The sequence below is a fragment of the Geotrypetes seraphini genome, chromosome 16 (assembly GCF_902459505.1).
Source record: "Geotrypetes seraphini chromosome 16, aGeoSer1.1, whole genome shotgun sequence".
Classification (NCBI taxonomy): Eukaryota; Metazoa; Chordata; class Amphibia; order Gymnophiona; family Dermophiidae; genus Geotrypetes; species Geotrypetes seraphini.
Genome location: NC_047099.1, coordinates 36,381,875 through 36,393,915, shown reverse-complemented (window position 1 = coordinate 36,393,915; position 12,041 = coordinate 36,381,875). Strand labels below are relative to the sequence as shown.

The 12,041-nt window shown below is 41.0% G+C and overlaps 2 protein-coding genes across 3 annotated transcripts in view; one reads left to right on the top strand and one right to left on the bottom strand.

Moving 5' to 3' along the window:
- Positions 1–2,876: 2,876 nt before the first annotated feature.
- Positions 2,877–9,963, bottom strand: CKS1B (CDC28 protein kinase regulatory subunit 1B). The gene is made up of 3 exons (XM_033923908.1): positions 9,812–9,963; positions 7,176–7,303; positions 2,877–3,395 (listed from the first exon to the last, which is right to left on the bottom strand). Exons 1-3 carry the CDS (start codon positions 9,868–9,870, stop codon positions 3,340–3,342), a joined length of 243 nt encoding a protein of 80 aa, XP_033779799.1. The 5' UTR covers positions 9,871–9,963; the 3' UTR covers positions 2,877–3,339.
- A 141-nt stretch (positions 9,964–10,104) lies between these two features.
- The window catches only part of SHC1 (SHC adaptor protein 1), a 38,815-nt gene continuing 36,878 nt past the window's right edge, over positions 10,105–12,041 (top strand). The window contains exon 1 of one of the 2 annotated variants that reach the window (XM_033923907.1): positions 10,105–10,308. The gene's annotated coding sequence lies outside the window, so the exon portion shown is untranslated. The remainder of the gene's footprint in view (positions 10,309–12,041) is intronic. The other variant, XM_033923906.1, reaches the window with a different exon arrangement.

Below are 12,041 nucleotides of genomic sequence, written 5' to 3'. Positions count from 1 at the left end.
AGACTGATTGAGCCAAACTGAGGTGTTTTGAGGAAGACAGATGTAGGGACCCTGTCCCTAGACTCAAACTTTTAAAATTCACTTTTATAAACACCGCCCCCTGCTTTTTCTCAGAGCTTCACTCAATGGGCCATGCTGATGCTGGGAGCTGCAAAGGGCTGAAATGGAGAGAACTTCTGCCTTACACAAGCCTGGATAGCTGCCCTCAGTCCAACCAGCCAGACTGAGACCTCAATCCGCAATGGAACATGCATAAAATTAGGACAGAAAACACAATCAGCATACCCTCCTACTGAAAAATCACCATGGAGCCACTGGGCCTGCAACTCCAGCACTATGCAGACAAAACCTGGCATGAGCCTTGCTCCTGAGGGAAGAATCCCTGAGCTCCCAGACTGTTCATGCAGGCTGCTTCTTGGCTACAGACTACTGCCCTCAGAGTGGGTTGCTCTCTGCAGCCAGAGCCATCACAAAACTGGGAACCTCTGCAGCAGCGAAAAGCCTCACAACCAGATACAAACCAGAGATTAAATTGAAAATAACCATGAGCAGAATAGATAGGCTCCTATCATACCACCTTACATATAGAGAATAAAATTGAGGAATTACAGGACAGCCCAGAGTGATGGAAGGCACAGCATAAATGAGGCTCTCTACATAGGATTTTGCAATCAGAGAGTCACAACGCACCTATTCCAGAATGATGTGCCTATTGCACTAGAAAAATAAATTATATAATTATTGCAAGGTGAACTATAGATTTATTACTAATTACAGCTCATATAACCAAATCTGAACAAAAGATTAGGTTCACCTTGATAATCTTGTTTCTATTAATATACACAGGCATCCATGCTTTAGCATCACTGAAAAGGAACACGAGATTGCAACTACTCCAGAATACTACAGACAGATTGAGTAAGCAAATTCAAAAGGGCTAGCCCACTTAGTTAAACTGCACTCGCTACCAATTAAAAAATAGGATTCTTTTTAAGATCACCTACATGGTCTATAAAGCAATTTATGGTGACACTGTCAGACTACTCTTAGACATCAAGATTCCTCATTCATTTCCATAAATGCAAGAAAGCCACAATGCCTTATGCTGTCCCACCCTTACCCAACATGTTTATAAAAACACACAACACACATTCAAGTCCATCTTCAAATCCCTGGGTCTAGAGTTTGGATTAGTCTATCCCTATACTTATGTCAAGTTCTCTATTACAGTTTCAGAAGAAACTTAGACATCTTTTCTCCTCTAATTTATCTCCATCCAATCTGCTATCTAGAATCTGCTTGCTAATATAAATCGATTCCAATCTTATTGTAAGCCACAATGATTCCTTGTAGAAAATTATTGGATATAAGAAACTATATGGTACATAGCAATAGATTGAAAAATCACTCAGTAACCTCTAGCTTCTCATTTCCTCAGAGGCCTCAATCTCCGACCCCCCTATGTGATCCACCTCTACCAGGGGTCTTGGGCCAACTCATGACAGACCCCTGTGAGCTGTAAGGCTTTTCTTACATGGAAAATGGCATTTTTAACATCCATCACCTCAGCATGCCAAGTGAGTGAACTCCAGGCATTTTCTATTCTCCCCAACAAGCTCAGAAAGGGTTAACAGATAGCAAATTGTAAATCATTTGTCTGTATATATTATGGTTATTGTATAGTGTTTTTATCCTAATTTGACATATACAGAGGATCTAGCTCAACATACATTCAATGTACATCTCTTAACCTTTAGGTGAAGAAGTTTATTGCTTTCCTAAAGTTCAGAAGCCCTTCAAGGGATCTGATCTGGGGAGGCAATCGATTCCAATAGCTTGGTATGAAATGGGAGTTGGATCGTTGTCTGGTATTCTATAGTTGAAGGGCACTTGGTGACACATTTCTTCCAGGGAGCGAGCTGTTTACCATCCCCTCAGGGCTTTATTCACTTTTATACCTTCATTAGCTAGAGGACAAAACCGACAAGGAAGGTGGAGTCCCCGCACAAACCCAGTAAGCCAAAAGCTTACTGTAGCTAACGGAGAACACTGACACAGGATCCATGTAAGATTTCACTCAAGTATGGCTACATGCTCCTGCTGTCTACAGAGACCCCCCCCCCCCCATTATAGGTAAGCTTTATGACCTGTGCAACTTATCCAGACCTCATCTCAAAACACTGCTTTATCGGTTACATAGATGAGACTAGCTTGGTAGAAAACTAGAACAAATTGATACTCATCTGTTTCATTGGGTCTCCCTTGCTGCCAAAAATTACTGAACACATGCAATCAATTTTATCAAGATAAGCTCTTTTTAAAATTTTTAAGCTGAGGTGTTGCTGTCAAATTTGAGTCAATGTGTTCATAGCTGGTCCCAATTCCCTCCCGTCCCCATAGTAGTGATTTTTTGTCCACAGCAAAATTTAAAAAATGTTAAGGGCTCAAGTCCTCCTAAGCAAATTTACACTTCTCCCTCCATATTCGCTGTGATGGAGATTAACAGAACCACAAACAGAAAAACTGCAAATAAGTTTGTTATTTGCTGTTTTCTATTGAAAACCATTGTGAATATGGTGAAGCTGAACTTGGTGGGAGACCTGGCCTTTTCTTGAAGGAGAGGCAGAACATGGTGGAGAAAGTGCTGGGATTCAGCAATTTCTCTATGCAAGCTGATGTAATTGGGAGGGGGGAGGAAGAGCCAGCAAGCTAAAAACCATGAATAATCAAAACCGCGAATACGGAGGGAGAAGTGGACTGACAAGTCTACAAAAAGTAAAAACTGCTGCAGTACTGGGGGTGAAAAGTTTAACAGCTCTAGAAAAGGATGAGAGGTTTCTTAAAATAACCAACAGATGTTTTGGTACATTTAAACATGCAGGCTAGATACAGTGCTTCACAAATTTCTCATTTTTATAAAAGTATCACTTTATTCAAGTGAAGAATAAAAAAAGTCATTGTCCAATATATTTTCACAAGGTCAGAGACAACATAATGGATGTTGATCAGATGCACACTTACATGAACATGCAGGAAAGCAGCTGGTGGCTATATGCATACAACTTTAAAAACAACCAGCCAGAGGGTATGGCAGCAACTTGGCTTGCAGAACTTAACACCTCTCCATGTAACAGCATCCATGGAAGGTCTAGATTACAGCTAAGTCTGAACTGCAGACTGCAGCATAGTGTGGTTTTCATGTTGGAGGGGGGATGGACATGTTCATGTTATTTGAAACAATACATTTATTCATACATAAGATGGAAAGCAGCAGCAACACCCAAGGTGCATTTGAATAAAATAGACATACACAAGGGATAAAAACATTACAAAAGTGGTTCATTTTTCTGGCTTCTTTGGTGGAAGTGGCCTTCGGAAGAGAAGAATATGAGGCTCTGTGAAGGAAGAAAACCACCAACTTTAGGACATTTCAAAAACAAATAAAAATCTAAACATGACCACTTCTGAACGGTTAATCCATATGTGGCTCAAGGCAGATTAGAAAAGAGTAAGAAATACGGGAAAGCAACCCAATTTTCAATAATCGTAGATGGGGACTGATAAAAATTAATTTTGATTTGGTTTATGGAGGTAGGATAATAAAAGATTCAATAAACAAAGCTTTAATCCACCCCATAAATGTACAATAGCTAGTAGTTTATTCCACAAATCAGGGCCATCGCCTACTCTTCCTCGTTATTTTCAGCATACCGAATTTTAAGGAATTGTTTAATTTCTTGGAGATAGGAATGAGCTAAGAGTATTAAAAAAACAAACATTAAATATATTCTAGCTTTTAGCTCAAGCCAAAACGAAACTAGGTTAAGCTGGAATTTCAATGTGAAATTTTACAGTTCTCTAACAAAACACACATAAAATGGAGCGCACAATAGCAACACAGAAAGGTTACTTTGGTAAATTTCAGAAGATTTGGAGACCATTAGTAGATTTTTGTAATGATTAACAACATTTTCCCATAATAAGATATTTGTTAAGTGGGGATGGGGGTGGGTATTTTATTTATCTCATAATAAGAGAGAATTAATTAATACATTTTGATGTATTAGGTTAGATTTTCTGAAATAGGGAGGGAGGGATTGGGGGTTTTTCTATTTTAGTTACATTTGTTATATTTATTAAATGTATTACATAATATTTAAATTATAAAATATGAATATAAGTATGATATATTTTACTTAGTGTTCATGAAGAAAATAAAGTGTATTTATAAGATTAAATGAATTTTTCTGATACACTTGTTGTAATATGCAAAACTGAATAAAGAAATAAAAAACCAAAACAAACTACACTTTTGTATTCCAAACACCTTGCAGTTTTATGCAGTTAACTTGGCATATAAATAGTATCTTAAACAAGGCAAAGTTAGGTTTTGTTTTGTTGTTTTAGTGCAACTACCTAGTGGATTCACATGTTCAAATAGATTTGCACTGTAAAGCTACCACTATATATGGTGGGAAAGGGGAGAAACCCCACCCCCAAAAGGTTACCAGCTTACTGTTCAGGACATTCACAGTAACAGGACTTATATGGGACCATCATAAGAGCCACAAATAAAATTGCCAACCCAAGTGCTGCAAACACGAAAAAAATTTTGTCCTGGGTAATAAGTGTTCTTAATTGCCTATGCCTAAAGTATAAAAAATGGCTCACTCCCCCTCAACCTTTGCTTTTATGGCCATGTTTTTGCAGAACATTCCAGATTAATTTCAAGCTAAGTAAATTAAGGCGCAGTAGGGTACTGCCACAAGTGTGCTGCATTTGCTGCTGCGATAAGATTTACAATGCAGCAATTCAGGTGATAAGGCTTATTTAACTGTGGGCAAAAATGGGTGGTGTGAACATGCATATCCACAATACACTGGCACACAGCAGTAAAGGTGCGCAGCACATATTACTGAATAGTATTAGCTAGGATATCCAATGTGTGAGACACCCTTTGCCTGGGAAAACAGAAGACAGATACCAGTCTATATAGATAAAAGAAGCTGAAGGATATAGAAATACAGTAAAAAGAATATTGCTTGTTAGGTTTGACCCAGCTGCATTGTGCTCCAGTATCAGAATAGAGAAGCGCTCAAGTCCTAGACAGGGCAACAGGTCATTGTGCCCTAAGCATTACAAGATGGCTAATGCACTAAAATAAATTCTTATGTTGCTAGGGAAAATTACCAATGAAATAAGACCGACAAGAAATCATGTGACTGAAACTAACCAAAAGACCATTGCTGGAGTATGCAATTTTATCATTGGACCTTAATGAAGTAATTTGTAATTTAACTGGAAGATGTACTAACTACATATGTTTAATAATGAAGTGATGCCTAATAAAATGAACAGTCACTTGTAATTCAGAGATTATTGGTTGGTATTCTACCAGTTAGTAGACCACCAAAAACTCCCAAGGCCTTGAATGTTTAAGCTATAAATTGTGTGTGGTAGTTATTTACTTGGTTTCCTTCCGATATGGAAAAAGAGCCGAGGGGTATAAAATCGGTTTATGTAGTTATTCAGAGCAAACAGCTTGGTACAGATCTCTAGCAAAACACCAACAAATTTATATTCAAGTAGTTTGTGGTGGTTCCAAGGAACATGATGAGGAACTGCAGGATATATTAAGAAAAGCCATGGATTATGGTGGTTTTTCTCCAGGGTAATGTTAAGAGTGTGCCACATTTGCTGCTAGGGTAAAGCTTTACCACACAGCAATTCAGGTGATAAGGCTTTATTGTAGTTGTGGGCAGAAATGGGTGGTTTGAGCATGCAAACCCACAATGCACTGGTGCACAACAGTAAAAATGCACCACACTGCTTACCACAAGGTCAGCACGGTAGCCTTTGCCGCCTGCCAAAAAAAAAAAAGTATGCCTCACTTTGACCTGTGGTAATTTCTGAATTACCATAAGCCAAAAAACAGCAGTAGGCACCTGCTGCTGCTAATTTTGGCCATAGACCTCAACTTCAAGAACTTTCTATCAATATATAAATAGTAGTAGACCGTTAGAATGGAACTGAGCTGGTAAGCTTAAGATCTCTGTACTTAATACTCTAATCAAGTGGTAATGTATCTGTGCGCAATTGATTCTGCATTTATACAGGCTTGTTAATTCAAATTGCGGTTCATTTCAAACATTACCAACCCTGGACCCCTGAAGAAGGCGTGTTTACCGAAACACTGACCGTGTCGGGTCCTTAGGTTTGTCCTTAAAGGGTGGCAATATGAACCGCATTTATTTTTGATAAAATAAAACACAGCCTGCATCTTGTACATATTGTCTGCAGTTTTGTTTTCTCGTTTGCCTTATTTCACTGTAGCCTTTGTTGGATTTTGTTTCCTTGTTTCCAGTAGAAAATCCAAATCATTTTAAAAATTGTGTCTGTTATTGAATGTACCATAACCAGTTAAGGTTTGTTCTTGCTATATGCACATCCCATATGTGCAATTTCACATATCTGCAGTTGCATGTTTTGTGACCACTATTTGCGCTGCTGTGTTATGTATTTGCTGACCTGTGTACTTGCAAATCAGCTTTCTGTGCTTTCACTTCGTGGTTTTGGTGTTTGCTTCTGAAAATTGCCACCAAGCGTCGAGTTACAAGCTCAAAAAGTTTTATTTATTTTTTTTTTTAAAGGGGGGGGGAAGATACGAGATGCATCTTAGTGACAAATAACTGCATTAAGACAAGCTTCGTTTTGGCAAGTCTGTTTTTGCTGTTAGCCGCAAGTATGTCAATGAATCAACAATCCAATTCATCCAGCAAAAAGTAAGATATTGTTCTGTCTGTTTGCAAAGCCGCACCAATAAATTCCAAAACAATATCTGTTTGAGATGAGTCAATGGAAAAGATGGAACACAGTTAAATTTTTCCTATAGGATATATTATTCAATTTGTGGTTTTAAGGTGCCACATATGGCTGGAACCTAACCTTTATTTTCCCCACAGACAGTGTTTTGGTCATAAAGATTTTTAAGAACCATACTGTCGTGAATAGCAACAATGGACTTTTTTTTGGCACAAGGCTGGTATTACAAATGCCAAAAGGTTTCATGACCGATAAGACACCCTCAAAATGCATGCTGTCTACACAGAATCCAATATCTGTTCATATCTGTAAGATAGATAATAGTGGTATGTACCAGGCTTAAATCAACTTACCAGGCTCATGGATCATGTAATGGACCCAGCCTTGACTCTGCTGGACACCAAGGTTCCTCCACTCAGACTCAGACATTAAATGGGTTTTGGGGACCAGTTTGGCAATGTCTTTTGGTAGCATCACGTGCCTAACAGAGAAAATAAGTTTAATAAGTTTGTGCTGGATTGAAATCATTCTGGACATAGTCCTTCAAAATTAACTAAGCAGCATGTGAAAATGTAAGCTGTGGAATTCTCCCTATTCTGGGAATAGCTTTAAATACATTAATTTATAGCCTAGTCTTAGTGGGAAACAATTACAGCATCAAAGACAATTCAAAACCCCATGCACATCAGGGCAGATGAACTTCCATGCATTGAAGTTTATTATCCAATGAATGTCCAAAAGAAATGCAAGATAATAATTCCTGCTCATCAGTGGACCTGAACTCCAGATATTCATGGAAGAGGGACTCGAACAACATATCCAGCTGTAATGAGCATTCAAATTCATAGTTTCAGGTTTATTAAAATTTGATAAAATTGCCTATCCAAATCCTAAGCGATGTACAAGCAGTAAAAAGGCATTAACAAATAAATGTACAAAACAATTTACATGATCAGAGAGGAAAGGGGGAAGAAATACAATTTATAATAGGATAAGACGACACTTAAGGAAAAATATAATATTCTCCCAATGAATATGCATCGAGATCTATTTACAAATTAGATAGGCAGTGCAAGTAAATATATCTCATGCATATTCATTGGGGGAAAACCCTGAAAACCCAACCTCACAAGGGCTAAGGCTAGACACCCTTGTTCTAGTTACAATAAGGGATTTTTGTGATATTAGCAAAAGACTTTTGGCCACTGTTTTTGAGAACAGAAAAAGCAGTGGCCGAGATCCTGTGTGCATTAGCTACAAATAAATGTTTCAGTTACATTGACTAAAATCAGTCTAAATGAAATATTCCAAGTCCAATTTGCTTTGAGCATCAGGTGTTAAGTCCCATTTTATGATCCCTTTCAGATACAAAATTCCCTTTTTGCAGAAATTAAGAAGAAGTTTATCACTTAATGATCAAAAGGGAAAGCATCATTGACTGATTATCTGTGCTGTCTTCTTGGGTACCACTGCATCCAGCAAACCCTAACTATGTTCATTTAAAAACACTTGATATGCTACTATTCACAAACAGTAGCAAAGCTATTTCCAGTTGTGACCAGTTAAAACCAAACGAAAATATATGGAGAATACCTTTTTAAAAAAGCCAGGTTTGCAGAAGTTTTTGAATACAGGAAATGAGGGTTTGTTCCCCACATATTCCAAAACTTGGAAGATGCAGTTGAGAAAGAGCTTCACTGCTAATGAACAAGGTGAAGTCTTAAGTGACTGTAAATGGAAGACCCAAGAAAAGAGAATTGTAGAAATCAAGGCGAGTTATGAGGAGAAATAAAATGAGAATGAATATAGTGGAGAGGGAGGTAGGACTTGAATTACAGTGCATTGGAGAGCAGAGAAAGAACACAATTACTTTAGCAACATGTTTTGAAACTTAATTTATGATCCAAGTATTCCTTGAAGAAAAGGGGGGGGATGACTGGGGAGAGTGGAAAGAGGCAGGAAAACATAGCATGTGTTATGAATTATGGTTTAGTATTTAAAAAGAAAAAAAAAAGTTTGAGTTTCTAATCAGAGGCTCTTTTTTTAATCACAAACAAACTAACATCAAAGAGAAAGGTATTTTGATATAGCAGCATAACAGTAAGGACTACAACCACAAGATTGAATCAAAGTAAGAAGTGAAAAAGAGGAAAGCTTTATGCTCCTTGAGTGCAAGCCAATTTGTTTTCGCTTTAAAAAAAAAAAAAAAAAAGGAAGCAAATACTGTACGTGGATAAAGGTGAGCCAGTTGATGTAGCTTGAATTTCAGAAAGCTTTGGAATCTCTTGAGAAAATTAGGGGGTCAGAGGATAGGATGGATTCATTAAGAAGCAGCAATTTTTAAATTGAGCCATTTTGCCTTTTTACCCTGATAAGTGAGGGAATTTTTTTGGACTCTGGAGTTTCCCCAATTTACCTCACTTCCTATCTCCAACATTTGTCTTTTTAGTGACAGTAATGCCCCCCCCCCATAGCCCCCACACTATCCCCACCTAACGTTTACTCCAAAGCACAATCTGCCCCCCCCCCTTCCACTCCTTCCTCCAGCCAGTAGGACAATTGCAAAACAAATGGAAAAAGGTGGGTAAGGAGACAAAAGGCTCCAAGAAGAGCCATTAAAATGAAGCTTGAAGAGGAGACGGGCGAGGGGGGGGGGTAGGACTGAGGTTTACGAACCCCCCAGGGGTAGAAAACGGGTTTAAGAGCCAACTGATGTGTCATTCATTCCCCCCCCCCCCATAAAACAGGGAGCACTCCATGAACTTCCACGGAAACAGCGGTGAAGACACAAAAGATGTCTTGTCCTAACCTTTGGACTCGCTGCTGGGGGAGGGAGGGAGGGAGGGTTGGGACACGTTCTCGGAGGAAAAGTCCCCCATAGGCGGGGAGAGGAAGGAGGTCGGGAAGCTTTCTAACGGGGCGGACTGGACACGGCGTTAGAGCCCGAGGGCCTGAGCAGAGCAACCCCCCGAGGACGACTCCTCCTCACCGGTACTCGAACTCCTCGTCGTCGTACTTGTCCGAGTAGTAGATCTGCTTGTAAGACATGGCCGCCGCCGCCCTCACGCCCCTCGCCAACCGCCCGCAGCCTCTCTTTCAAAGCCGCGCGCCCCGCGCTCCCATTGGCCGAGCCGCCGAGCCCCGCCCCCGGCCCAGCTGCTTTTTATTATTATGAGTTTCTTTCTCGTTTTTCTTCTTCGTTCCGATAGAGGACCGGCGGGGGGGAGGGGAGGGGAGGGTTGTTTTTTTTTTTTTATTTATTTTTTTCCGAACGGTTAGAGCAGCTCGCCGGCGCCCCGCCCACCTCTTTGGCGTCACGCGCCCGGGGCTCCGGGAGATGACGACGCGGGCAGGGGGAGCCGGAAGTGGGCCGAGCGCGGCGTAAAAAAGTTTCGCGCGGGAGGTGCCGGGGAAAGTTGGGTCCGCCGCGGACGGGGGCTGCATGGCCGGGAGCCGGAGCCGAGAGCTGCAGTTCATGCCGTCCCGGTGAGAGAGAGCGCCGACGTGCGTTCAGCGCGGTTGCCCTGCTCCCCCCCTCCTCTTCCCCCCACATAGGTTCCCGCTCCTCTCCCCCCCCCCTCCTGCTATCTCTGTCTTCTCTCCACCTCCCTCCCTTCCCTCTCGTCCCTGCTCCTTCCACCTCCCCAGCCCTGACCTTTTCCTTCCTGTCACTTTTCTCCTCCACTGTCTTTTCCTGCCTCTTCCCCCTCCTCTTTCATGTCATTCTTTAACCTCCCCCCCACACACTGTCTTCCCTCCCTACTTATTGTGTTCCTTTCAACCCCCCCCCTCCCATTGTTCTTTCACTCTTTTTTTTTTGCTGCTTCTGCTCTCACTCCTCCACACTTCATTTTCTCCCTGTTAAATCCCCTGCCTGGTATGTTCAGTGTGTCTGGTTCTTCTTCCCCCCCCCCCTTTTTTTTTTCCACCTCCTGCTTTCGTGCACACACCTTGTTTTCATAAATCCCCCCCCCCTTCATGTTTCCCTCACTTATTTTTGACCCTTCCTGTCTCTCTTTTCCCCTTAAACCAGGGGCGTCAAAATCCCTCCTCGAGGGCCGCCATCCAGTCGGGTTTTCAGGATTTTCCCCCAATGAATATGCATGAGATCTATTTGCATGCACTGCTTTCAGGGTATGCTAACAGATCTCGTGCATATTCATTGGGGGGAATCCTGAAATCCCTACTGGATGGCGGCCCTCGAGGAGGGACTTTGACACCTCAGTGAATATGTATGAGATCTATTTGCATGCACTGCTTTCATGGTATGCTAACAGATCTCGTGCATATTCATTGGGGGGAATCCTGAAAACCCGACTGGATGGCGGCCCTCGAGGAGGGACTTTGACACCCCAGTGAATATGCATGAGATCTATTTGCATGCACTGCTTTCATGGTATGCTAACATATCTCGTGCATATTCATTGGGGGGGAATCCTGAAAACCTGACTGGATTGCGGCCCTTGAGGAGGGACTTTGACACCCCTGCCTTAAACTAAACGCAAATGGTCTCCAAATGAAAATTCAATAACTGAAAATAAAGGTTTAACTTTAAATTCACACACACTCAGAATTGTGTAATTCAGCCTAGGACCGAAGTCCCAACAGCTGGATCCATCACCCCCACAATTCTGAGTGTGTGTGAATTTCAAGTTAAACCTTATTTTTATTTGGAGACAATCTGCGTTTAGTTTTAGGATTTTTGATCTCCACATTCATACACGGTATCTTTTTTAATATTACTCCCTACTTTCTTCATTTCTTGACTGTCTCTTTTCCCCTTGACATCTTATGACGCCCTCTTCTCGTATCCTTTTCTCCCTGCCACCCACATTTGCTCCAACTGGTAGAGCTCATTACTTTCCGCCTCCTCCCTTCCTCCCAGGTCACTGCTGCAAAGATGTTTGTTTCTCTGTCAAATCTTTTGGTTTTCCGGTAGGTTGTGAGAGGGCTTCTTCTCAGCCAAGGCTGAGGCTGGACAAACAGACTTGTTTCAGTCAGAAGAAAGTTAGAAAATACCTGGAAGATCTAATTTCCTACTATCCCTTTCTCTCTGTTGCCCTCAAAGTTTTTAGGGCTAGATTACTAAAGTTTGCCACCTCAGTATTGAGTGCTAAAATCATGAATGTATTATTAGGGAATAAGTCCCATTACATAAAAATGGAACCTACAATGAATAATGCATGTTGGTGCCTTTGAGTTAATCTAGCTTTAATGTA

Excerpts from the sequence above, each read along its gene's own strand:
- CKS1B (XM_033923908.1), bottom strand. The coding sequence starts at position 9,870 with ATGTCTTACAAGCAGATCTACTACTCGGACAAGTACGACGACGAGGAG. Across the intron at positions 7,304-9,811 it reads GACGAGGAGTTCGAGTACCG|GCACGTGATGCTACCAAAAG; the intron begins GTGAGGAGGAGT and ends TTTCTCTGTTAG. Across the intron at positions 3,396-7,175 it reads TTACATGATCCATGAGCCTG|AGCCTCATATTCTTCTCTTC; the intron begins GTAAGTTGATTT and ends CTTCCTTCACAG.